At 36.1% G+C, this 26,893-nt stretch overlaps 2 protein-coding genes across 3 annotated transcripts in view; one reads left to right on the top strand and one right to left on the bottom strand.

The window, feature by feature from the left end:
* Nucleotides 1–11,648, top strand: part of dnajc3a (DnaJ (Hsp40) homolog, subfamily C, member 3a) — a 19,263-nt gene extending 7,615 nt beyond the window's left edge. The window contains exons 13-14 of one of the 2 annotated variants that reach the window (XM_016454261.1): nt 4,255–4,257; nt 11,639–11,648. The gene's annotated coding sequence lies outside the window, so the exon portion shown is untranslated. Of the gene's footprint in view, nt 1–4,254; nt 4,258–10,830; nt 10,835–11,142; nt 11,157–11,638 lie in introns of those variants that run through there. The other variant, XM_016454260.1, reaches the window with a different exon arrangement.
* The window catches only part of LOC107663813 (UDP-glucose:glycoprotein glucosyltransferase 2-like), a 26,949-nt gene extending 56 nt beyond the window's left edge, over nt 1–26,893 (bottom strand). Inside the window, exons 1-38 of the mRNA XM_016454160.1 lie at nt 26,835–26,893; nt 25,835–25,968; nt 25,258–25,340; nt 24,992–25,122; nt 24,663–24,775; nt 24,367–24,544; nt 24,152–24,248; nt 23,171–23,243; nt 22,939–23,039; nt 21,766–21,865; nt 21,167–21,227; nt 20,815–20,906; nt 20,555–20,708; nt 20,096–20,215; nt 19,814–19,899; nt 19,279–19,414; nt 18,870–19,001; nt 18,391–18,555; nt 18,102–18,225; nt 17,798–17,896; nt 17,386–17,480; nt 16,644–16,853; nt 14,184–14,315; nt 12,516–12,646; nt 12,319–12,414; nt 11,745–11,847; nt 11,343–11,422; nt 10,319–10,508; nt 9,943–10,101; nt 9,653–9,738; nt 7,126–7,210; nt 6,941–7,023; nt 6,062–6,085; nt 4,409–4,507; nt 4,237–4,321; nt 3,258–3,440; nt 2,105–2,265; nt 1,830–1,944 (exon numbers count right to left, since the gene is read on the bottom strand). Coding sequence (XP_016309646.1) covers nt 1,830–1,944; nt 2,105–2,265; nt 3,258–3,440; nt 4,237–4,321; nt 4,409–4,507; nt 6,062–6,085; nt 6,941–7,023; nt 7,126–7,210; nt 9,653–9,738; nt 9,943–10,101; nt 10,319–10,508; nt 11,343–11,422; nt 11,745–11,847; nt 12,319–12,414; nt 12,516–12,646; nt 14,184–14,315; nt 16,644–16,853; nt 17,386–17,480; nt 17,798–17,896; nt 18,102–18,225; nt 18,391–18,555; nt 18,870–19,001; nt 19,279–19,414; nt 19,814–19,899; nt 20,096–20,215; nt 20,555–20,708; nt 20,815–20,906; nt 21,167–21,227; nt 21,766–21,865; nt 22,939–23,039; nt 23,171–23,243; nt 24,152–24,248; nt 24,367–24,544; nt 24,663–24,775; nt 24,992–25,122; nt 25,258–25,340; nt 25,835–25,956 — 4,284 coding nt within the window. The 5' untranslated portion in view covers nt 25,957–25,968; nt 26,835–26,893. The remainder of the gene's footprint in view (nt 1–1,829; nt 1,945–2,104; nt 2,266–3,257; nt 3,441–4,236; nt 4,322–4,408; nt 4,508–6,061; nt 6,086–6,940; nt 7,024–7,125; nt 7,211–9,652; nt 9,739–9,942; nt 10,102–10,318; nt 10,509–11,342; nt 11,423–11,744; nt 11,848–12,318; nt 12,415–12,515; nt 12,647–14,183; nt 14,316–16,643; nt 16,854–17,385; nt 17,481–17,797; nt 17,897–18,101; nt 18,226–18,390; nt 18,556–18,869; nt 19,002–19,278; nt 19,415–19,813; nt 19,900–20,095; nt 20,216–20,554; nt 20,709–20,814; nt 20,907–21,166; nt 21,228–21,765; nt 21,866–22,938; nt 23,040–23,170; nt 23,244–24,151; nt 24,249–24,366; nt 24,545–24,662; nt 24,776–24,991; nt 25,123–25,257; nt 25,341–25,834; nt 25,969–26,834) is intronic.

Here is a 26,893-nt window from a genome sequence, read left to right on the forward strand (position 1 = left end):
TAAGGCACACCTGTGCAATAATCATGCTGTCTAATCAGCATCTTGATATGCCACACCTGTGAGGTGGATGGATTATCTCGACAAAGGAGAAGTGCTCACTAACACAGATTTAGACAGATTTGTGAACAATATTTGAGAGAAATAGGCCTTTTGTGTACATAGAAAAAGTCTTAGATCTTTGAGCTCAGCTCATGAAAAATGGGGGCAAAAACAAAAGTGTTGCGTTTATAATTTTGTTCAGTGTAGAAAATTAGTTTTTTAAAATTGTAATATTTCAATTATTATTTGATTGAAATATTTAACATTTACAAACAAAAAGTCTTACCACCAACCTCAAACTTTTGAACGGCAGTGTAGATTAAGAATAAATTAACATTCACACAACACATCATATTGTAAGAAACATGAGGCTTAAAGTTCAAGACCCAATAGCTTTTCTGTTGAATCATCAGATTTATATAAAAATGTGTTCGTGTGCACAGAAAAGGATCAGCAACTGTGCTAATGACAAACAACGGCTAAATACACTAGATCAACTGTATGACTGAATTTAAGAACTGAGTCTTTATGCAATGAACATGATTGCATTAAAAGTTTTCATAAAGTCTTTTCTAGTCATCTGATTAATATATATATATATATATATATATTAAACTAAAAGGGATTTAACTGTAATTAAATTAGCAATTAATTAGCAATTAAACGTTTTTAAACAGCAAAACGAATGAGCACCATATAGAGGAGAAAACTATTCATTATTATGGAACGGTAAAGCAATGATATTATGGGGTGACTGCAAGCACGTTGGCATGAAAATAAAAGAATAAAATAAACAAAAAAATGACAATTGCTTCCCTATAGTGTGTTTGAGTAAAAATAACCCCACACAGCACTGGAGTAAGACTTTCACAACTAAACTTGGTATACATTAATGAGGTGAGAGTGTGCTGGATGGAATGTGGAGGTCAGCACTCTTCTAAACCTGCATCAGACCTGAGTCCAGCCTGTGCTGTGAGCTGCAGCCCTCACACCCATTTCCCTCACTGCCGTTTCCCTCTCCACCTCCCAGGAGCAGCCGGCAGAGAGGAAGAGGGTGTAAATGAGACTACTATTTTTGTCGCTCTCTGTATGTGCGTTAGTCATAGTGGGAATGAAGAAATCTGGGTATGATCAGACTACAGGCATTTCAACCTGATATCACTTCAAATATCGTCTTCAAGGTGCTCTTTTTTTCAAATGAAACAAAGCAAATTGATAGTTATTGCTGAAATTATAATCAGTGCCAAATACAATACGTGGGGTTATGCTAGGGGATATAAAATATCTAAACTCTAATGTTTATCTGTAACACTGTACAATAAGGTCTTATGTTTGGTAACATTAGTTAACTATATTAACTGTATCAGTTAACATGAATTATCAGCTATAATACATCTACAGCATTTAATAATCTTAGTATATGTCAGTTATGTTAATTTCAATATTTACCATTACATTGTTTTAGATAAAAAGTTATATCTTATAAGTTATATAACAAGCAATTAACAATATTAATATTTGTATTAACGTATATTAACAAAGACTAATAAATGCTGTAATATATATATATATATATATATATAGAATATATATATCTATATATATCTCAGTGAACTGAGACGACCAGGGCAGAAGTTTCATTTTGTGCTCAGTGAGACATTGTTGTGTTGGTTTTGATGTTTGATTTGGATCATTGTCCTGATGGAAGATCCCATCAAACCCCACAGAGAATATTTAAATTACATTAAAGTCTTCTCTAATGGTTAACATGTGTGATGCCAAGCACATACCTGGTCCAGGTTAGACAGACTGTTGGGATCTTGGCTTAAGGCTTGGTACTGCCCTCTGAGGCGGTCTCCAGCTGCGATCTTCCGGAATTTTTTTAAGTCCACCACATATAATGCACTGGAGAAAAAGGGCAACATTTATTAAATATTACACATATCATATAACAACAGACTCCTCTCAAAAATTTTAAAATGTTACAGCAAATCTATAATCTATCAAGACAAAATTGACATTCTGTGTTTTAAACATACGTTATTGTGATTTGTTGTGGTCTAACCTGATGTGGTATTTCCTGTGTCCAAGATGAGAAGCCCAGTAGCCAGTCTTCCAAAAACGGTAGCCTTCCATCTCTTTTCGGCTGTCGCAGAATGGTGTGTACCCATAGGGGGCGCCCTCTAGAGCCAGATCTCTCAGCTCCTTCAAATCTGCCCTGACAATCTAAATATAAAGTGTGCTGGGTTATGTTTTGCCTATGATAGGTATCACTATTTGCTAATGTGCTAACAGGATGAATTGTTGGAAAAGTGCCTGTGAATTCTCTTGGCTGCTATTAATTAAAAAATGGCAAACTGTAAGACATGTATTGTTACAGGTTGGAAATGGATGCATATCAACATGCAAAAACAAACACATTATTTTTTTTATATCTATGACTAAATCTGCTAAAATGTGCAACATACAACAGAGAACACTGTACAGAGTACTGTTTCCCACAATGCAACAAGCTCTGCATGCCCTTCATGTAGTATGGATAAACTGGAAGTAATATCAGCCATGATTTTTTATTATAATTTTCTTGACTCATTTTGTGTTCAGACCGCCAAGAATTGAGACCCAAAAACACCCAAATTCACCCAAAAATGAAAATTGTGTAATTTACTCTCCCTCATGCTGCGTGAAACCCTTCAGACTTCCGTTCATCTTAAAAACACAATTGAAGCTGTTTTTAATTAAACTGAAAGTCCATTCCCCCAAAACTTTGACGCTTCAAAAAGTTCATAAATACACTGGAAAAGCAATCCATTTGTGAATGGTTCCGAAAGGGACACAATCATGTCTTGTATATGAACAAATTCAATTTAGGCTTTCATTCACATATAAACATGGATCAACATCAACACACATCACATATGGTAAAAAGAAGCTCAAATGTAATGGCTTGACATGCAAAACCAAACCTCACAGTAATGAAGAGGAATCAAAGTCTTATGCGTTTGGAACAACATGAGGATGAGTAAATAATTACAGAATTCTCATTTGAATTTTCATCCATGAAATAGGATTAAAAAAAAAAAAAGCAAAAAAGCTGTAATTACTTCTGAGATGCCACTCACTGAATTTAACCTGTATTGAGATCATGTTTGTTGCTAAATGTACAAATATGCTGGTTTTTCATTCAGAACCACTGTTTTTCTCATGCGTAAGGTCACCTGATCAGCGTCTACAAAGATGATCTTGTCCACAGCCAGGGGGAAAAGCACATCCAGGAAAAGGATCTTATAACCCCAGATGATACGTTGCTTTTCTGTCTGCTGGTGAAGCCAGCGGGGCCACTTATACTGGACCAGCTCATACTGGAAACCATAAGCCTTCGCCATGTGAGAGATGGTGTCCTGTACACACACACAAGCAGAAAGGGATAAACTACAGAGGACAACACACACTATACCCAGCACAATATATCTATTAACACATTCATGGATCATTCTCCCCTCATTTTGAAAAAGCATTAATTTAATCTTTAATGTTGGAGCATCCACTGCGTAGCATGACTTCTGTTCCGCTCATGGTTTAATGTTTGAAAATTAATTTAAGGCAGGCAATAAATGTATTAGTATTGTAATTTTAGTTTTATTATTGGATTATTTTTCTTAAATATTAAATTTTTAATGACTTTTAAAAAATTGTTTTAATGATATTTTTATTTTTGTAAAATTATTACTATTATTTTATAATCACAAAATGCTAGGGAAAATTGTGTAGCCTTACAAATAAGCATAAACAAAACAAAACGAATTTTAATTCACAATTGTAATTTTTATCAGAAAATAGCAATCTGATTTTTTACACAAATTGTGCAGCCCCTATATTAAAAGGTGTATACTTAAAACTGAAATCGGATATCAAACTGAGAGCAAAGCATCACAAAACAAAACTTACATCTCTCATAAAAAAAGTAAACAAATAAAAAAATCTGATGCCATAAACTTTGTAAAGTCAGTCAAAACCAACATTAAAAATAAATTAAAAAACCTGTGCACCTTGACTCTCAAAAATAACCTCAGCCAGGCAAATTGGAAATAAGTCATTTCAGCCAGCTCTTGCTATGTTGGTCTACAAAATGCATCAGTCAGTCAGAGAATGGCCAGGTGAGCGCCTAGAGCATGCTGGGAATGATAGCAATCTTACCTTAAATGAGGGGGAGAGGTAGTTTTTGAGGAACCAGAACTTGACTGGGGTTTTGGTGTGTTGAAGGACAGAGAGCATCATTATTCTATAAGGGGAAAATTGGGAAGTACAAATACGTGAAGAGTTGAAGATGACACTGACATGGGTGCATGGGTGCAAGTGGTGGTCCTACCTCAGGAAGCGCTCATATAAATGTCCAGAGGCCACTGAGAAAATGTTGAGAACGTCTTTCTTCTTGTCATCCTCGTCCACGCTCGGGCCACCGGCAAAGCTGCAAGACACCCAAAAAACACACACTTATCTAAAAAAACTCGGCACAGCAACAAGGATATAGCTCTGCTAATAATCTGTAATAACAGGATTATGTGGACTATTTGTCGATTACAAAAGCTGAATTTTCAGCAGCCATTACTCCAGGCTTCAGTGTCACATGATCCTTTCAAAATCATTCTAATATGCTGATTTGAAAGTGACATGAAAGTGACGTGACATGTGGCCAAGTATGGTGATCCATACTCGGAATTAGTGCTCTGCATTTATCCCATCCAAAGTGCACACACACAGCAGTAAACACACACACACCGTGAACACACACCCGGAGCAGTGGGCAGCCATTTTTTGCTGCGGCGCCCGGGGAGCAGTTCGGGGTTCGGTGCCTTGCTCAAGGGCACCTCAGTCGTGGTATTGAAGGTGGGAGAGAGCGCTGTACATTCACTCCCCCCACCTACAATCCCTGCCGGTACGAGACTCGAACCCGCAACCTTTTTGGGTTACGAGTCCGACTCTCTAACCATTAGTCCACGATAGGGCTGCACGATAAATGACGAGCTGACGAGCTGCGCAAAACCACGTTCATATTCGCGCGATTTTTTGCCCAGCTAGTCAGTGAACAACGGCTCTGTGTAGTTAATGCTGCTCAATGTGAAAGCACGCAGGTGATGGAGATTTACCGCTGATTACAGAACCGGCTTTCTGACAAGATGCGCATTAAATATCGCATGCGATTTATCGTGCAGCCCTAGTCCACGACTTCCCCAGATCTGCTGCTCAAGAAACTTTTTTTTTTATTAGCAAAGCTGAAAACAGTTGTGCTGCTTAATATTTTTGTAGTAACTGTGATAAACTTTTTTCAGGATTCTTTTAAATGGTTCAAAAGAACAGCATTTTTTCAAATAGATTTTTTAAATGAAATTCGGTATCAAAATATGAAACTAAATGGAATCTTTAAGTAAATGATGCTAGACCATCTCTTGGCAATAACTTGCCAAGTTGTTGGTTCAGCCTAATAGGTTTTGAGACCGCACAAGTGATTTTATTTTATTTCATGTCGACAAAGAATTCTGTATGTATGTTCTGAGGTGGTTCAGAGATTTCTGAAGATCTCAACCTCAATCATTACCACAAAACAAAACCAAGTGCCATCTGTAGCTTTCCACAACCACCCTAGCCAAGATCTCACCTATTGCTGCCTTCACACAGATATTCACATTAGACCATTTTTTTTAATAGCAAGCATCACACCTTTGGAACATTTCGGTCTCCTGTTTCCAAGCTACATATTTCCCAATAAAAAAGGTGAGATGAGGTTTGTTTAATAATGTGGAATGGAGGTGATGTAACCCTGCTGAGACAAGGTGGAATTTTTAAAAAACCTGGCAAACTATTTCTAATTGTGGAGAATGATTTGTAAAAATCAAGCTGAGGGGAAACTCAGTGAAAAAGATGGATCACAGATAACTAACTGAAATTCTGTTGTGTCACTTACTGACACAAGAAAAAGTGAGTAAAAGAAAAAAGTGAAACATTTAGAGATCAAGTTCCCTACCTTTTCTCCAAAGAACTCCACACACTTCTCAAAGACAGCAATGAACAAAGGAGACAGATCACAAAACGTAATAAACAGCTGTTAATTAAAATGCAAACCCTCGGCATTTTAATATGCAAAATATACACTACTGTTCAAGTCTGGGGTCAGTAAGTTTATACAAAGAAATGAATACTTATATACAGAAAGGATGCATTAAATTGATCAAAAGTGACATTTATACTGTTAGAAATGATTTTTATTTCAAATAAATGCTGTTCTTTTGAACTGTCTATTTGTCAAAGAATCCTGAAAATGTATCACAGTTTTCACAAGCATCATGTGACATTGAAGCCTGGAGTAACGGCTGTTGAAATTTGAGCTTTTGCTATGAAACTGAGCTTTGCTATGATAAATTACATTAATTTTACATATGTATTAAAACAGAAAACACTTATTTTACACAGGAATAATATTTCACAACAGTACAGTTTTTAATGTATCTTGATCAAATAAATGCAGCTTAGATGAACATAAGAGGTTTCTTTCAAAAACATGTAACAATTTTACAACCCCCAAACTTTTGAATGGTATTGTGTGTATTTACATAGACACAAACAGTCATAGACAGGCCTACCCAGGATCTGCAGATCCTTTTTCACACTGGCTATAGAGATTTTTGCAGAACTTGATGAATGAATCTGTTATCAAACTATCCAAAAAAGAACTTTGGACTTTCACGTTCTGTAGATTCTATGCAGACCCAGCCATAGCAAAGATCTTGCAGTCTGTTTTTCAGTGATATTTTTTGTGATTATTTAGAAATTTAAAGTGTTGTTCCCCTCTAGCTTTTTAAGAAGTGATCTAAGATGTGATTAGTGCTTCAAAAATCAGACTCACCTGGTTATGGAATCCCACAAGCCTTTGGATTCTGTTCCTTCACTTAGAAGATCCTCATTGAGTTTGTCAGGCTTTTTCTGGACCTAATATTTGAATAGATGTTACTTTTTCATTGGTCCCATCAGCTGGTGTTTTATATGGAGGCATAATAGATTGTGAATACTATAATAACATTACAAACTTACTCTAACTTTGATGATCTTGCTGTGGAAGCTGTTAAGCACCACAATGACATCACCAGCATCAACAGGAGAGTCCGTGCCATCATGTCTAAAACATACATACACAACACTATATGATCACAAATATACTTTATGTGCACTTCCTGAAGGAAATATCAGTGCTTACAATTCAGCAAATCAAGCATGTTAAAATTTACAGACCTGTAACTCTAAATACACAAGGCTTACTTTATCTACTAAAGTTTGAATGGTGTCTATAGGTTTTGCAGTTGAATTTCAGATTAATTAAATTGCATTAAACCTAAGATGATGAACAAAAACAATGCAGAAGAAGAAGAAGAAGGGGAAGAACAACAACAATAGAAAAACAACAAAATGACAAAATAAAAAAAACTAGAACAAGTACAAGACAAACAGAAAAACAACAACAAAGACAAAAAATAAACAGAATAACTACAAGAACAATATAAACAGAAGAACAAGAAAACGAACAATAACAAGGATAAAATAAACAGAAAAAGAACAATAAGGACAAAATAAACAGAAGAACAACAAGAAAAAGATGAACAGAAAAACAATAACATCAGCCAGGAGAAGATAAACAGAATAATGACGATTACAATACATACAGAAGAACAACACAGAGGAGAAGAAAACAATGAACAAAACAAAAATGACAACAAAGAACAAGGACAAAAGAATGAATATGATGAAGAAAAACAACAAAAAAAAGGGCAAGAACAAGAAGAAGAGGGACATGAAGAAGTACGATAAGAACAACAAGGATGAAAAACAATGAAGAAGATGAAGAACAGCTAGTAAATAATTTGAGGAATATCAATAGTTCTGCCTTGCAATCACTGTAATTACTCTGATTCCTCACCAATGACTCACAATTCAATACTGGATTTATTTTGAGCGTTCCTTTTGTCAAGTTGTTCATGTCTCAGAAAAAAAGTTGTGATGACATGAAAGCATAATAAATGTCCAGTGATTCAGGACACAGAGTGCCATTAGCTCTGGCATCATAAATGAAACCCTGGATCCATTAGGCTGCACTTCCTCAGAACAGGATATCAGTGAATTGCACGTTGACAAAACACTGCCTTTCCATTCATTTAGCAGTCAGCAGTGTGTGTCTGAGAGATACTTTCTTTTTCTCTCTCACACACACCCTCTTCTCAGTTGGTTTTGTTTTGTGCCAGACCTCAGACTGTATGAATAATCACACTAGCAGTGTGAAAAATGACACTGCGCTCTAACTTTAACCTGAATGAATGGGGTATAAATTTTCCTGTCTTCATTAATTCTCAAAGAAAAAAACAACCATGTTTCCTTAAAGAACTGCTAAAATGTGCACAATCAGAAGAAGGAATGAAAATTGATGACAAGCATTTTAGAGTTTTGATGTGGACTATTAGTTTGAGTGTGGCCTTTTCTTTTTGTCCTTTATTTTGGATGGTATCGGTATTCCTCGTACAGCCTCGCTAGCAGACCCAAGGTGACAGGTTTGACTCCCAGAGAATGCATGCGCTGATAAAAATACGTAACTTTAAAGGATTTTAAATCAACGTGGAAACAAGATATGCCAAATGTAACCTAACTTTCAAACGTTTGGGGTCAGTAAGATTTATTTATTTTTTTTAAAGAAATTAATATATCCAGAAAGGATGCATTAACTTGATAAAAAGTGACAGTAAAAGACATTTATAAAGTAACAAAGATTTCTATTTCATATAAATGCTGTTCTTCTGAACTTTATATTCATCAAAAAATGATTGCCCAGACTGAAAATCGAGGCAAAAAACTGGGCAAAAGTAAATTCATTCCAGCTTTTAGAATGATTTCTGAAAGATTATGTGACACTGAAAACTGAAAACTTACCTTTACCACAACAGGAATATATCATTACATATTACAATTTAAAATAGCTCTTTTAAATACAAAGTTCTGGCATGAAACTCTAGATGGCGCAGTCCGATAGATCTAACTCAATATGACAATGACATCATTATCACGTCACATCTGATTGGTTCTCTCTTGTATTGGTAGCCAATGAGCTCGCTGCTCAACATTCAAAAACTTGGCCAATGCTTGTGGTAGCAGCTGCAGCGCACTTCAGAATCCCTCCACCTTCCCCAGCTCCACCTGTATAGATCTGCTTCGGGGTGATCATGTATGCTATGAGGGTTATTCATATAAGTTACATGTGGAGCAACTGTATTTCTTACATGCTCACAGCAGCATGTTGTGGATGTATTGGCAGTAGCAAGTCTCGGTACGTGCTCTGCTGCACCACCAGCAGCATAGCAGATCTATTCCGCCAAGACCAAATACATTAACATTGTTATGTACATTCCCACGCCAATCCCTCCGAGAGTTGTCATGACAGAACTGTATTTTTGTTCAAATAAATGCAGCCTTGGTAAACATGAGATTAAAAAAACAACAACTGAAAAATCTTACTGACCACTAAACTTCTGAACATTAGTATGTAAAAGTAAACCTGTGAACAGAAAAAAAATCTCACGCTTGTATCTGATAGATGTCCTCTGAGCGGCCCTCACGCAACCTCAAGATCCAGGCACCGGGGTTGGCCTTCAACTGGAAATAGCCCTGTGAAATGCAGTGGGTTAGCTTTTGCTTTTGTGTACCACAGAAGAACATCAGTCATACAAGTTTGGAATGACATAAAGGTGGGTTAATGATGCGAGAAATCTCATTTTGGGTCAATGTAACTCTTACCAAACTAGGAAGATTCCTAGTACAATAAATACAACATATATTCAGGAAAAAGCAAAGAAGAGAGAATAAACTCACCAGGTTGGCCATGACAATGGTGTCATGCATGAGAGGTTCCCGTCTCATGCCCAGTGTAAACTGAAGTCCTCTGGGAGGCTGACCTGTGGACAGGTCAAAACAGTGGCCCTCCAACAGCAGATACTCAAGCTCATACTCTGCATTGACTATACCACTGACCTGACAAAACAGTAGAAAAAGACTAATTTATCCATCCAAATCCATCATACTGACACTAAACATCTTTTTCTTGGAGATTCTGGCTGATCAGGACACATGTGAACATTTCATAGCACTATTGCAGCAACTGTGCAGTCTGAACTACAAAAAACTAATCACGTGCACTACTCAGCATTGGTAAATGTATAAATACTGCAATTAGAGTTAGAATTCATACCTCCTGTAGGTGGATGTTATCTAGATCATATGGGCTCCTGACCGCCTCTACCATCCAGCTCTCTGGGGTGATCATATATAGAGTGAGCAGAGGGGATTCTGGGATTTCAGTAAAGCGGGCCACAGGGCCAGGGGAAAGGGAGTTGTTGCCAAAGAATGAAACATCCGGTTCCAAAACATAGCGATAAAAGCTGCCAGAAAGACAATGGAAATGTGAAATGTATAAAACATCAATCTTATAAACCAAACTGGTGATATGTTGTTATTTGGGAATAGCTAGGAATTCCATGACAAAATATTTTCAGTATACTTCTAATCTATACTTCTAAATTTGACTTCAGCTTCTTTTGGGAATAAACCAAGTATGATTAGTTATTAACTAATTTTTTACCTTTATTTGTATTACTGATTTTCAGGAATATTATTTGCATAATATTAAAGAAAGAGAGGGAAAAAACAAAATAATAAAATAACTAAAATAACAGGACAAGGGATATACATTCTGATTTTGAGGTAAGTGTAGTTTAACAAATTCAGATTATGGTTTACATTATAATACTCCACCCATTTCTTCCAATATTAACAAAAAAAAAAAGTTTTCTTTCCCGCAGCATGAGATCACAATTTCTCTAAGTTTCATATCAATTTCTATGAAATGCAGGTGTCTTAAATCAGTGCAGCTGCGCTAAGATGTTTCACCACATCTTTTTTTTATACATCAGCTAAGGGGTAGTCGGTCCACAGAAAATATAAAACTCACAGATCAGGGGCTATCAAACTCCAAAAAGAGCTTCTAAACTGTTGCATTAGTCCTTAGCTCTGCAGATTATATATAAAAAAAAAAAAGTGCTTTGTATTGAAACCATGACCCCCCCCCCCGGACTTCACATTAACCATTTCAACCACTGAACTCTGTTAAAAAACAAAAAACAAGATAATACCTGCAGAACATCACTTGCTGCTATATATATGTGTGTGTGTCCGACCCTCTCAGAGCTGAAGTTTAATTAAGCTTTTGCGCTCACCTCTTCAGGGGCATCTCAGACAGCTTGGCTCGACAGTTCATGAACACCTGCACTTTCATATTGACCACTTGACCAAGCACCTGCAGCACACACAGAGGAGAAGGCCTGGTTATTAACCACTCACACACTCACAAACAACAGGATTCAGGAGGGAAGGCTCCAGGTCACGCTCCACAGGACCGCATACAGATGAGCCAACCGCTCTCATTTCACGTTCTACATCTATATAAAAAAGTTCTTTAAGGATCCACAGACCATAAAAAAACAATGAAACGAATAGGAGGTTGGACATTAAGAATTATTTATTCTGCAATGACAAAGCTCATTGTCTCTCAGCTGAATCTCAAACAAACAAGGCCTGAGGAACAATACAAACTTAGACGTGACCAAAGTTGTACGTACAACTAATAAAGGAGCCAACTTCTGTGCATCTCTGGTGAGAGGATCCACGATGGCAACCACATCATAGAACACCTCATCTTCCCGCTGTGCCAGCTGAAGAACGCTGTTAAAAGATACATCTGGTCAGCTTGATTCATTGGTAGTGTTGCGTTAATGAGAAAAACGGAAGTAGAGGCTTTTAACATACTGATAATGCAAATGGACTACTTCAGTGTCACAATTAGCTGTGAATATGCATAAATAATAAGAGGAGCTGATCATAGCCATGGAAACCCAGTTGGGTGGAAGGGGTTTATGTTTGAATATGCAGCTGACTCACACTTTCATTGAGTGAGTTGTCTGACCAATTTGTGATTTAGTTTCAGACCCATTTATGAACCGATAAGAGTGATTAATTGAAAAGAACCGACTCAAAGGATACATTTACAAAGCAGACATCATCACTGAGACACTTATGCAACCATGTTATTTTCTATGGTCTGCAGTCACAAAAGCGGCAAAAGAGTCTGGTGAAATGCATTGGGGTGAAAGTATTTATTTTCTTTTTAAAATACGGACAGTCTTAGTACTGCACCTGTGTTTGTCCTTCAGAAATTTGACGTCTTTCCTGGCCTCTCCTTTAGGTGATACAGTGAGGAGAGCGTCTACTTTCATGATTAGATCACTGGCCCTGTGAAGAGCAATAACAGGTTTCAGTTTGCCTCTCACAAACAAATAATATTACATCTACAGTCATATCGGCTTGGGGTGACAAGCAAAAACACAGCATACTTTTGGGCATTCAAGTTCATCTGCTTGATCTTAGATTTAATTTTTTCTGCTGAAGTGCGAAGTGTGATCTTCTCTAGCAGATGGAAATCTTCCACACTGAACTCTTCTTCCTCATCCAGTAGGCTCAGGACCTAGTGAAGACATTGAGCTCATTGTTAGTCAGAAGTGACGTTCGGTGGAAGTCACAGGCGGAATTTCAGTCTGCATCTACTATCAGCACCACGGGTCTAAAGTGTCAGAGCGTGTGTGCTTACTGCTTACCATTGTACAGCGGCTCAAACTTCTACACCCAGAACACTTCAAAACCACCCATATCCAAATAAGAGAGACAGTCATTTATATGCATGTCCATAGCAGAACATTTTTAATGCTAATCAAAGCAAGGCCAACCGCCAGACTGTCGCTCTGGCTTTTAATATCAACATGTTTTTGTTTTTTTCACCCTGAATGTACTCTCGAGTTTTTTAACACAGAATATGAAAGTTAACCAACCTTTCATTTCTTGCTAATTTTGTTTTGCATCTTTTCGTTTACATTTGGCTAGTGGACCATGTCATCTGCAGAGCAAAACCCTTTAATGGTTTAGAGCCAATTAGACTGCAGCTAAAAGAAATGAATGACAAATACCTCATATGCCTCAAAAGTGAGTATATATATATATATATATATATATATATATATAAATATATATATAAAAATCTAATGTTTTTGTAGTAATATATAATTTTAAATAACTGTATATAATAAATATCATTACAAAACTATTGTGCCTGTATTAGAAATGTATATTATTTAGCCCATATTTAAAAATTTATTATATACAATTATCTAAAATAATATATTACTACAAAAACATTATATATATATATATATAATATATATACACACACACACACACACATATATATATAAGTGTACATTTTTATATCAGTTACAAAATCATTGTGCCTGTATTAGAAATGTCTATTATTTTACCCATATTTTAATATTTACCAAAAAAAAATGTTAATATAAATTTTTATATCAGTTACAAAATCATTGTGCCTGTATTAAAAATGTAATTATTTTGCTCATATTTCAATATTTATTAATAAATAAATAAATAACATAAATGAACAAACATAAAACATTAAATGTTATATAAATATACTTCAAAATGTTATAAAAAATACTTAAATATATATTTTAGCCCTGTTTTATATGAACTATCTAATAAACCCAAAGAAAATAGCGGAAATTATGAAACCATAGTTTTTTTTAGGATGAAGAAAAATTCTGGGGATCACTTTGGTGTGTTGGAGAATGATGGAATGTCACTGATGTTTCAGGCTGCAGCCCATTTTGTGCTTGTCTGTCAACAAAGACTCTGCTGAAAAAGCACGACCCCTGCAGCAGAGGATGCTGAGTGGACGCTGGTGAATTAATGCCAGGCTTCATCTCTCTCTTCTCCTCACAGGTTAGGACAGGCCAAGCAAACTGCTTAATACTGAGTCAACAAAATGAGCGGTCCCATGTGAGGGACCAACTGGTGAGACCTTAGAGTTCAGACTATTCATCATCCAGATCAGCGGTCTGTACCATAGGTCATTAGGCTATAAATGATTTCATAACTCCCATGGAAATTTTCTTTAGTTGACCAAAGGAGGAGGGGTTGTTTGTGAATCTCACCCTGCCGTTGCTGACTACAGCGCTCTGTCCGGCTTTCAGCTTCAGAACTTCCTTACAGTACTTCTGCTGGCTGTGCAGGAAGTCCACCTCCATCATGTTGAACTTCTTCTCAAAGGCATCATGGTCCATACCCTAAAGGAGACCAAACACATATTTAACACTTAAATACCTGAAAAAGGCAACATACATAATTACTACTTGGAAGAAAAAAATCAGCAGCTACTAGCATACTTCAGTCTTTGATATCACATGATCTTCCAGAAATCATTGTAATATATGCTGATTTGTTGCTCAAGAAACATTTATTATTATTACCAATGTTGAAAACAGCTATATACCTACTATACAGTACGTTTATGTATAATACATACTGAATCTTTACTGACATAACGAATAATTATTTTCAGAATAATAATTCTTCTGAATAAATATCGCACTGAAGACATAGGGGGTGAAATCTTGTGCGACCCCTGGTTTGGGGTCCCCTGAGTTGAGCTAAGTGTAGTAAAAATGTGGAAAGAACAAATCGATCAGCTCATTAGTTTGTTTTTTGATTACACTGCAATGAGGAAATAGTCAATCGGTGAGTTATTGACAACAAAAGAGGGCACATTTGTGCAAGTGCAGTCATTAGAGTATTTTGAGAGGAGTATTAAATTGTCTAGACCTATGAAAAATGTGTTGCCATTGGAGACCGTGTAGCGCTAATCAATCATTAAACATTTTCATTTATCAGACTTGTAATGAAAAATGGCTTCAGTGCCAATAACAAATCTCGGGTGTATGAGCTGTGCAGAGTCAGATTATTAGTGATTCCAGCATTTGGCCCTTATGAAAAGGAACGAAATGCTAATATCAGCACAACACCTCTCCCTGCCATCCAATAAGAGCCATTACAGGTCCTAGACACGAGCTCTCAGGGAACCAAGAATCTCTCTCCAACCATTTTCAACTAATAAAACTCAGGAATGCCGGGTTGGATGGAACACTTTCTCTTATCTTATATGTTACGATGGAAATAAAAAGAAGGAGCAGAACAACAAAATAACAAGAGGACAGAAAGAATCAAAAGAAAGCTCTCCATGTATCTTACAGACCAATCAGATTTTCTGAGAGTTGCAATACTCTGTCAATAAGACCCTAGATTCCAATTGCGGTTGTAGGAGATACAGGGCAGCCATTCCCAGAAATGTAGTTTGTGTGCAAGTCTGAGAAAATTACATGTGGTTGAGTCGTTTTCATTGGATGTGGTGATGGGGTGAAGGCACACCATGGAAAAGAAGAGAGGCCCTGCTTGTGTCATTTCATGGTGATGACAGGAGGAAACTATAAAAGTTGTTGTGTGCTTTGGAAGACACAAGCCTTCTAGACTGCAAGTGGGAGGACAAAAGCTACTATGTACTAAGAAAACACATTAAATGAAAGCAATACATCATAAAAGGCAGTGCATTACAATGATTTTAACAATTAAAAAGTGTTGAAACTATGTAAAAGATCAATTTATATTACAGCTAATGATGCACCATATATCTGTATTATATTGGTTACTGCACAATATTAAGATTAAATGTTTTACTTTTATCAGTATATAATAGAATGGATATTGTATGTATCCATTCTATTATATACTGATACAAATAAAACATTTAATTAGTGTATATACATACATATATATATACACACACACACACATATGTATATATACATATATATGTATGGAACGATATTCCGGAAAATTTTCAAAAGGAATTGCAAATTGTATTTTCAATTGCGTTTTCAATATGTGGACGCATAAATTGCCACATATTGAAAACGCAATTGAAAATACAATTTGCAATTCCTTTTTAAAATTGTCCGGAATATCGTTCCATATATATGCATGTATGTATGTATATATATATATATATATATATATATATTACATACACACACACACACATATATATTGTCCATATGGATATGTAATCTTTTTAAAATTAATATCCATCTTTTATACTGTACATTATAAGGTTGTGATGTCTAAATTCACTCGTAGTACTTGTAACAATGTAGAACTGTAATATCAGCCATGTTTATTGGCTTTTCCGTATTGACCAGAAATTTAATATCGGTGCACCTCTAATATATTTTTTATTTTTTTATAGTTGTATAAAATATTCTTTCTCCAAAATCTGGTTGTATCTTGAGGTCATTCATCTGCATCAATATAATTCTATAATAATCTTGCAGCCATAAACAGCCAACATGGAATTATGTATTTCTGTAATATACTTTCTGGTCTTTCAAATCAGACTGACAGGAGAATGGCACATTTCCAGCAACTTAACTCAAGTGACATAAATTAAAATGGAAAAAGACAGACAGGCTAGAAAAGAACAGGTGTGTTAAGATAAATCCAAGTCAAAATGCTCTACACATAATTCCACATTACCCAGACACAGTATTTCACACTCCACTGACCTGTTTAAGTAAGTGCTTAATCTTGGTGCCTTGTTTGAGGAGCTCCACATTTTCTTCTTTGAGGAGTTTTAGGGTGAAGTCGAGCATGTTCTTGCTGCTTTGGGTGAGGAGAGAAGCCCAGACGGCTCGGTACAGAGCGCTGTTGTCCTCTGTGGGCTTTCCACTGGGGTTATTGATCACCCCGACACGACAGTTGGAGCTGCTGGATTTCTACAAACAAACACTGGATTAGAGACTCTCTCCAAAAGGAGACCACAGCAAACCAGTAACATAAACTATGCGATTATGAATGTCTTAAACATTTGGGTAAGTTTACTTAACAAAATGAAACAGTGATCATCATATAGAGATTTTGGGAGGAAGAATTGTGATATTAGTAAAGTCACTTGTATGTAAAAACAAAAAAAAAAACAGATTTGATTCAATGAAACATTTGGGAGCTAACTGGCACTAACTGTTTTTTTTTACAATAATATTGCGATTTTTAAAATGTATACTTAAAAAAACATTCAAAATGGGGATTACTCTGCATTGTACTTTGTGTGTGTGTGTATATATATATATATATATATATCAATTGGATCATTAACTCTGGATTTTGTTCATTAACCAACACCAGAAGAATGCTTTCAAAGATGAATTGCTCTCAGATTAATTACTAAGATGCACGTGTACTTCTGCTCTCTGAAGATGCGATTCCTGTGGTTACAACTAATTGGAAATAAAAACTGCAGTAGTTTACCATATGTTTCAAGGCGTTCCGGAGCAACTGCCTCCTAGAGGGCTGTTCAATATCTGCTACAATCCACATGGTCACTCCGTACAACACCTCCTCTTCTAAAGAAGAAGTAAAAGAATGTTACTTAAAGTCCCCATGAAATCAAAATTAAATTTTTTTGGGTGTTAGTATCAATATGTTAGTCTAATGCTTTTTAGAAAAACACAGTTTGGATAGGTTTTTAGCTAAGAAGTCTACATGTATTGTGTTAAATTATTGAAAGTAACATTAAACCAACAATGTAATGTTAATTATGATGTTATACTAGCAGTATTGGCAGTGCACTGTCAAACACTTGACAATTGATGGCAGCTACTAAAAACATTATAAAATATAAAACCCCTCACAAAATATAAATTAAAAAGTCACGACTCACCATCTCTGATGAAATACTTCATTTTCTTAGAGACAACTGCTGTTTTGTCTTTCGAGTCCAAGTATGAGAACATAGTTGTGTCATCCCAGTCATCAGCAACTATTTGTTCAATTATAACAGACATTATTAAGGCAGTTAATAATGAACACTGTAAAGGTATGGGTAATGATATGTTGATGATCGTGATGTGACAAAATAATTGTGAAGGAGATTGCAGAGTGTGACCGTGACAGTGACAATGATATGGTGAGATGACAGATCAATATTGGCACTGGTTTGGGTCAGGTGATCATTAAAGGGCTACCTGGTGAGGAAGTGAAATCCAGATATCGCCTCTCAGAGCTCAGAATGAGAGGGTTGATACGGGGAACTACATTGGTCTGCTCCATTAGGAAGTCCACCACATCAACACTCTCAGTGATCTGACCCTGGATATGACAGGAAACGCCTTAGAACTTGCTAACCAACCACATTTAAAGGATTACAGTCAACAAATCACATCACACAGATGTATGCGTGACAAAAATAAATGGTCAAACCAATGAATTTGAAGAAACACAGTAAGAGATATAAAGCCAAAAAAGGTACCCAACCATAAAGACAGCTCTCTGGAAGAAGTTGGTAGTTTCCATGATTTTCTGCAGAAGAACCATCTCTAGTTCTTTTGGGTCCATCTCCTCACTTCTGAGTGGAATACCATTGAACAGACCCACTGGTAAAGCACCTAAACCACTCTTTCTGTAAAACCCTCCTCCAGCCTGAAAAAACACATCATACTAAACATTCATAAAGGCACTGACATCTATTTCCGAATTAAATCTTATGTCCCTGATTTCCTAGGAATTTTCAACAAGCAGTGGTTTATATTTACCAATGCTATGAAAACCATCTTGCCATTTTTTAAGTTGTATTTCAATTATAAAAATGCAATGTGCACTGAAAATATTTTGTATGTAATTCTCTGCACATTAAACTTGGGAATTTTAAAAGGAAATGTACATACAGCAGTTTAAGCTGACATTTTTTTTGGTCATCACAGAGCACATACTGTAACACTGTGTAATAGCATTACCTTTCTGTTGTCATCATAGCTTGAGTCCACTCCAAGAATTCTGGCAGCATTTGCTTTTGGAAATTTCTTTTTCAGATATGCAGTTACTGTATCCACAGAAAGAGTCTCTCCAACTTCCACCCTGTTAAATATCTGGATTTTACAAAAAAAAACAATAGAATTTAATGACCAAATTAGTACATTTACGTTCACAGAAGACATCTTTGGATATCCCTCCTTCCTCGTCCATAAAATGAATGTCTTGAACAAAAGAATGTGTACAGTACATTATAACTGAAAATATCTGCTATAGTACACAGTATAAACCAGGCCTTCAAATATTAATACCTTAATGTGAAGGAGAAGCCTAAAGTAACATTAAAGTCATTTTGATTTGAAAGAGAGTCAGAGAAACCACAAAGATACTCACTGACACCATGGACGTAAAAGCCTGTGCTTCATCATACTCCTCTGAGATGTAGTTTAACAGCCTAAAGAGAGCAACACCTGCATCCAAAAACCCATCCACTTTATCATCCGCACTGACAACCAGCACAAACCCAATCCTAAGCGACACGGAAACATAAATGCATATCAAATCTGGCATAAAATCTCACCAACCATAAAATTATCAACAAATAAAACTGAACAGTACCAAAGGGCTCATGAATGTTAAGTAAGGCATAACGTCAGCTGCTAATTACATGGTTACTTACCAAACAGATAAAAATGGACATGAAATATTGATTTGAGTTGAAATTATACGTAAGAAACCATTAAGTGACATGAAAATAGCAGAGCTATATAAGGAATTTTCTGTGACAATGGTCCATTACACAGTTTAGCAGTCATTATTCAAAAGTTAACAATCAGAATCCCATATTTCAGTACAAGTCATATATATAACTGAAAAAATGCTAAGGTTCAAGTAAAATGAATTAAATGCTATTGTGGAGTGCACAAACCTCAGAGGAATGTTATGTTTGTAAAATAGTTCTGCTAATTTCACCAGCTCAATGCTCTCTTCTTGTATTGCGTCAAGAAACAGAACCTGCAAACAACAAATAAAACCATTTTTCATTCTTTCACAAATTAGAATTAGAATGAACAAATTCATACAAATTGGGTCTGCAGCAGTGCTAAAAAAGTGGGGCATCCGGGGATAAACATCCCTGCATGAACCTGCGCACACAGCTAGATTTCAGCTTAGACTATAATCAACTCACGTCACAAGCAAGTTGACTCACCAGGTTATAGAAGTTACGGCGTATTTGTCGAATAACTCCAGGAAATGTTGCTCTGAGGAGCTCTTGGACACTTGAGGGCCAGTGACGATACATGCAGTCCTTCTCAATATCATTAGCCCACTAGAAAATGACAGACATTTGTTACATTGTGAAAGCCTTTATGTGAGCAGTGAACACCCATTTTATCTGCAGCTTGGGTTCCATAAGTATTTTATCCATTTAACTTTAGCATTAGCAAAAATGAAACAAACAAAAAAAATCACGACATTTGATTCAAAATTGATACTTGGCAAGAAGCTCCAAGAAGCTCATGACAGGTCATTAAAAGGTCTTAAAAGGTTCTATTATACATTAATCAGTTAGTACTAAAACCAATTTCTCTATGTAGACTTAAATCATGGTATTTTACTTCCAGAATTCCAGAGCTCTACAACCACACTCAAATAATTAGCGTCTTACCATAATGGATGAGTGGCGGATGTCCAGAGCGTAGCTGTCCTCTACAGTGGTTGATGATGGTAAATGCAGGAACTTACTAACGCTGCTTCCTCTGATGCCAAGGTTATGAAGACCTTCGAGAATCTTAGCCTCGGTTCTGAGAATGTCCAGGATGCTACAGAGCATTCGAGAATGAACAAATTTACAGAATGAGTTTAACATACATAAAACATGTTGAGGAACGTTAGTGGTCCCAATTACCATTTGGTAAGAGATCATACCTGAAAGGGTTATGAATGTCCAGGTCAACGTGTATTCCATTAATAAACAGACTGACATCTCCAGGTTGGATCCCCATCGACTCACTCAACCTCTGAAATTTAAGGACCCGTCAGCTACGCCATCACTTTATGGACTTCACATCATTCAGTATGGACATGATTTGCTGAAACATGATCTTTTTGTATTGGATTCTTCATCTGAGACTCTCAAGACACTCCAGAGTACTCATCAAACTTAGAGAGGACATGTTTAATTTTCTAAAAATAAATCACAAAAATCCTGGCCCACATGGCTGCACTTGAAACTTTTTTTTTACAGTGCTCATCAGAAAAGCTGTTGATAAAACCTTACCTTTTGAGTGTCTTCTATTTCTTTCCTCATGTCTTGGTTTACAGCCACTCTTGTCAGTGATCTGTGGGGACAGTAAAACATGTACAGTCAGTACCATCTCCCGCCAACATCCCAGAACAGTCATAAAAACTAATTTTAATCTCAGAAAACCTGTTCCCTCTTAGACGCCATATCTGCTATGCTGACAAACTGTAAACCACAGTAACTCTGACTCAGCAAATTCTGAACACCGCACATAAAGCTGTCTTGAGCAGCAGTGGAGGAAAGTCACAGTCACACATTAAAAATGACCTACACATAATGCATATGCATGCATTCTGTGCTGTTATACATGCAAAAATGCATAGTTGAGTATTCTACAACAATAACGGTTACAAATATTCCTGTTCTCAACATTTTTAATGTTTACATTATTTTCTTTTAATTATTGGACTTAAGGATTCTATAAGGATGAACCTTTTAAAAGGCAACATTGGTGTAAATCTTTCCTTTTTTCTTTTTGAGTTCTGAGTTCTGATGCAAAGAGTTGTAACAAAGGTAATGATTTCTGTCTAGGATTTTTTCTTAGAGAAACCAAGACTGAATTTCAGACTTTTTACCTGGCTCTGCTTGGGAAATTTTGGCTGAGGTCTTGCATCAATTTGAGAGAATCAAACTTTGGCACAGTCATGATCCGAGATGCCGCCTGGAAACTAAGGTCTATTGGAAAGACAGAAAAAGGCATTTCAAAATCTTTGTTAAAAGAGCCAATAATCCATGAAAAATGCCTGCAATGCAAGAGTTAGTTAAAACTATTCATAATTAAAATATAAATCTAAAATTTTGTAATTAAACGAACAGCTGAATTCAACATTGTCATAATTTACTTGTACACAAACACAAGATCATTTTGAAGAATCTATGGCTGTTCTCTTCTATGCAATTACACTGAACGGGGACAAGAGCTTTCAAGTTTCATGATGAAAGGGTATCAAAAGTATTTCACACAACATACAACAGTTTTTATGATGAACATTTTGAAATTTAACATATGCCCTAGCTCTCCTTAATGCATTCATCTTAAACGCAGCAATTTTTGATTTGTGAATGAATCTGGATGAATGAGCTTCATTATTATAATAATTATAATAGGATACATTATGGTATGGAAAACAGTGAAATTTTTTTGTGTTCCAAGAAAGAAAGAACATCATACAGGTTTAGAACAACATAAGAATAAGTACAATATGTTTTCATTTTTGGGAGAAGCAATTAAGAAATGTATTTTTGATGAGTGAAAACATTATGACTGTGGTTGCCATACAGCTTGATTTTTAAACTAGTCTATAGAGTCCAGACGAAAGGGTAAAAATTCCACATCAAAGTTATTACCACTTACAATTCCAAAAAGTTATCACAAAATCAAAGACTGTTTCAATAACCATCCTGATTACCATCATGAGAGCCCTTCATGTCAAGTAAAATAAATTGCTTCATTTATCTATCAGCGCAAAACAAAAACAGCTCTTATTTAGCCACTTTGCTCCAGGTCTTACAGTGCAAAATTGCACTTGGCTGTGAACATGAGCATCTGTTCAGAAGTCTGAAAAGGAATAGGACAGATCACTGCAGCAAGCAGACGGTACAAACTGCAACCTTTCCACTGCTTCCCAATTCATCAAGTGGACAGTTCTCTCCAGAAACCATGTGGATCGCTTTAATCTCACTGGGTGACACAGCACCGAGACCAGAACACCGTAAGAGAGGACCATCAATAACAGCAGCCTGCCCACCTTGGAGCTCCCACACTTTGAGGGGAGTCATGTCATTGGTGCTCTCCAGTAGATGCTTCCTCAGCTCTCTAAGTTCCTCCTGAAGCTCTGGGTGAGACTTTCTGGAGGTGAAAAAGAACACTGTGAGACACTGTTTCACATACTGTAATGTGCAAATGTTATTATTCCTTTTGATCTACTGTATGGATAGATATAAAAGGTATAACAAAGAGAAATAAATCAGAGTGCTTACTTTAATTTCCCAAACAGAAATCCTTGGACTTCATCATTTTCATCCTCATTATCAGTGGTGAGTGATTTGGATTCTGTAAACAAATTCAGGTGATGTCAGTTTCAAATTATTTGTTTCAATATCATTAGCTACTTCTATTTTATAGTGAACTTATTCTTTTCCAGGAAGTAGTTTCTCTACTACTAAATTTGTAGTTTCACTACTTTGAAACTACACTACCATTCAAAAGTCAGGGGTTGGTACACTTTTTTTAATGTTTTTTTTTAAAGATTATTTTATACTCACCAAGGTTCTATTTGTTTGATCAAATCAGAAATCATTCTAATGTACTGATTTGGTGCTCGATAAACATTTTGTAAATTACCGCTATTAACAACTGTGCTGCTTAAAATTTTGTGGAAACGGTGATAGATTTTTTCAGGATTCTTTGTTGAATAGAAAGTTCAAAAGAACAGCATTTACTGTATATGAAATACAAATATTATGTAACAATGAAAAGTCTTTGCTGTCACTTTTGGTTCATTTAATGTGTCCTTGCTGAATAACAGTATATTAATTTCTTCCAAAAAGTCTTATGGCGCTTTTCCACTGCATGGTACGGCACGGTACTGCTCGGTACGGTTCACTTTTGGGGGGTTTTCCACTGGGTACAGTACCTGGTACTTTTTTTAGTACCACCTCGGTTGGGGTTCCAAGTGAACCGTACCGTTACCAAAACGTGACGTGTAAACTCTGCTGATCACGGATTGGCCGGAGAGAATCGTCACTACCTGCGTTACTGAACTTGGACAGTGGACACAAACACAACAGAACTGCTAGATTTAAATCAGCACAGCCAGCCTCAAACATTTGAAGGGTAGTGCAGTTTGTCAAGCTACTCATAATTTAATGCATATTTCTTAACACTGACTATTAGAATAAAACTGTTATTGAGTTCTGTCATTTATTACTTATTATTATTTATTTGAGATTTTATGATACCTTTAACTTGTGTGTCGTCAACAGCTTTGTACTCGGTGCTTTTAATTGCCAGTTCAACACCATATCCAGACAGCAGCATCTTTTCATTTTTTGGCTCCTGTGGTGAGAAATCAGTGTGTGGGGCAACAGGTATTTACTATATGGCACAGACTCTAATAAATTCAGAAACTATATAAAACATTAAATCATGATGAAATTACACTGCTAATACTCACAGACACAAAGTGTCTTAGCACATAGATGAGTTTGCCCTCCTGTGCCCGCTCTGACAGAACCTTATGAAAAGTATTGAACTCCTTTGTGCCGATTTCAGCATAAAGAACAGCTACAGGCAGGTCTGTCCCATTGACTCCAGGGTACTGGTGGTCAGACTTGTATAGGTAAGGTCTTGGCCTGCATATGACACATAAAAGAAAGGTTATGAGAAACCACTTGATTTTGACACAACCCATGTATAGAAAAAATATTCCCCAAATATTTTTGAATACAGTATACTGTTGGCTAGTGTTACCTGCCTGCTGCAGTCTTCAAAAGCTTCTTCATATCCTTGGTGCTGCAGGCATTTTGACCGTGAACAACCACAAAAGCAGTGCAGCCATCAGGAGGAGGTTCATCACTTGCTATCTATAGATTAAGAACAAACGGCTAACAATACGTCTATGGGGTAAACCACATAATAGCAGTCATTTCAAATAGACAAATATTTTAAAAAGCTTCAGATTTATAAAAAAATACTTATGTACATATGTTATTGATAGTATACTAACTCTACTAAACCAGAAGTGTAAAGCATTTGGTTTTGTATGAAATCATTATTATGATACACAGAAAAGGACTCACTTGTTGGAAAGCATGCACAGCCGGTGAGTAAGCCCTGAGAGACAGAGACAGCTTCAGCAGGTTGACCTGAAGATCTGTCAAAAACTGCCCAGCCTTCTTGATGATCAGGTTATAATACGAGCGGACAGACTCTAAAGACAGGGAAGTACAGAGAATATCTGTCTCTGTATATTTTCCACTTATTGTGTAGTTTAACCAAACACAATCTTACATACCATTCAATGAATTAGGAATCAAAGCAGAGAAGATGAAATGTCAGTCATTACCTCCATTTTTGTAAACAGTTAACTCCTTCACAGTATTGACAAACTGCCAGAACTTCTCTTCACCATCCTCTCTGATGAACTCACTGCAATAAAAATAGATTTACAAAACAACAGATACATAAGACAAACGTAAAAAAACCTCTCAAAGTTTCGCTATAAAGAGATCACAGTAAAACAACATTTTAGGTGATTCAAGGCTATTAATTAAGGCAGCAAATTCTTATTAATTTGTATTAAATCTTATTAATAAATTAATTTTTGAATAATTCTAATAATAATGTCTACATTTTGTATCATTTCACATTAGAGTCCACATGAGATTTTTGCACTGTATCACACTGTAGGACTGCATGAAACTGTGATTAAATTGTGAACAACTGAAGAAATGGTAACTAGTTGAAACAGCTAAAACGTTCAATATCCATTATATACATTTTAAACTAAATACTTGATATTTAAAAAAGGTTAATATATGTACAAATAAACACATCAATTTTTATGCATGAAGTTGGTTATTTAAATATGAAGGGTAGCCAGTAAAATACTGAACTATGGGAGAATAAATACTCCAGCCCACCTTGTTTCCAGCAGGAGAGGGGTCATGGACCATTTAGCCTGAAGACTGGCGACGACTCCTTTAGACGCTGAGTGCACATGCTGGACCCTCAGCAAGACCAGCACAACAAAGACCACCCTCATGATCAGACACTGCTAAAAGAACATAAAGATAACACCATTGTAATTGTAATAATTAAGAAATATTTAAGAACAATTATTATTTGCATGCATGCATTTATAAAATGGCTAGAAATTGCAAAAAAGAAAAGAAAACTTTTATTGATGTTTTCATACATCAGAGAACAAATGGACATGTTGTCATAAAAACTCCTATTAATTGTTTTGTGCTTCGGAATTGCGATAACGTTAAAACTATAGGCCAAACTGTACATACAAATATTATGTAGAAGTTGGCCTTTTTTCTTGGGATAGTATTTTCAATATCACACAAAAATTGTATTTTCAAATCATTGTTCCCAGTGTAACAACTTATCCCATATATTGAGACGATAAACTATAGGCTCAATGTTTGTTAAATGAAATATATATTATTCCTGGACAATAACGTGATAATAAAACGTCTCAACAGAAAATAACTTCCATATTCACCTGAGCAAAAACTGGGAAATGTGAATTATTTTTTCATTAAAGTTAGTGTGAAGTATCGGTAAAACAAAGAAAGGACTTAACTGTCCAATAAAACGCCACGTAGCTACAATGTAACGTTATGTGTCGATTAGCTGCTACATAATTGTTACATTTTTTCGTTCTTTTACAGACATGAGCGTCACTGTAAAGCTACATACACTTCATGCAAATCAGATGAAACAGACTATGATTGTGATTGGTCATTCTTATGAATGAAGAAACAATAAGATGGGGAAAGGGATAAAAGACATCCAGCACAAACTGTTCAACCCCTATCAGCATTTCTTTCAGGAGCAATAACAACAAATTATTCAACAGCAATAAACCGCGACCTGACTGATATAGACTATGAATATGTTTTAAAAACACACCTAAATCATCGGAGGCTGAGCCGCTGTGTTACCCGGTTTCACAGGACGCCGCCATTGAG

Source organism: Sinocyclocheilus anshuiensis, unplaced genomic scaffold (assembly GCF_001515605.1).
Source record: "Sinocyclocheilus anshuiensis isolate Anshui unplaced genomic scaffold, SAMN03320099.WGS_v1.1 scaffold976, whole genome shotgun sequence".
NCBI classification, from domain to species: domain Eukaryota; kingdom Metazoa; phylum Chordata; class Actinopteri; order Cypriniformes; family Cyprinidae; genus Sinocyclocheilus; species Sinocyclocheilus anshuiensis.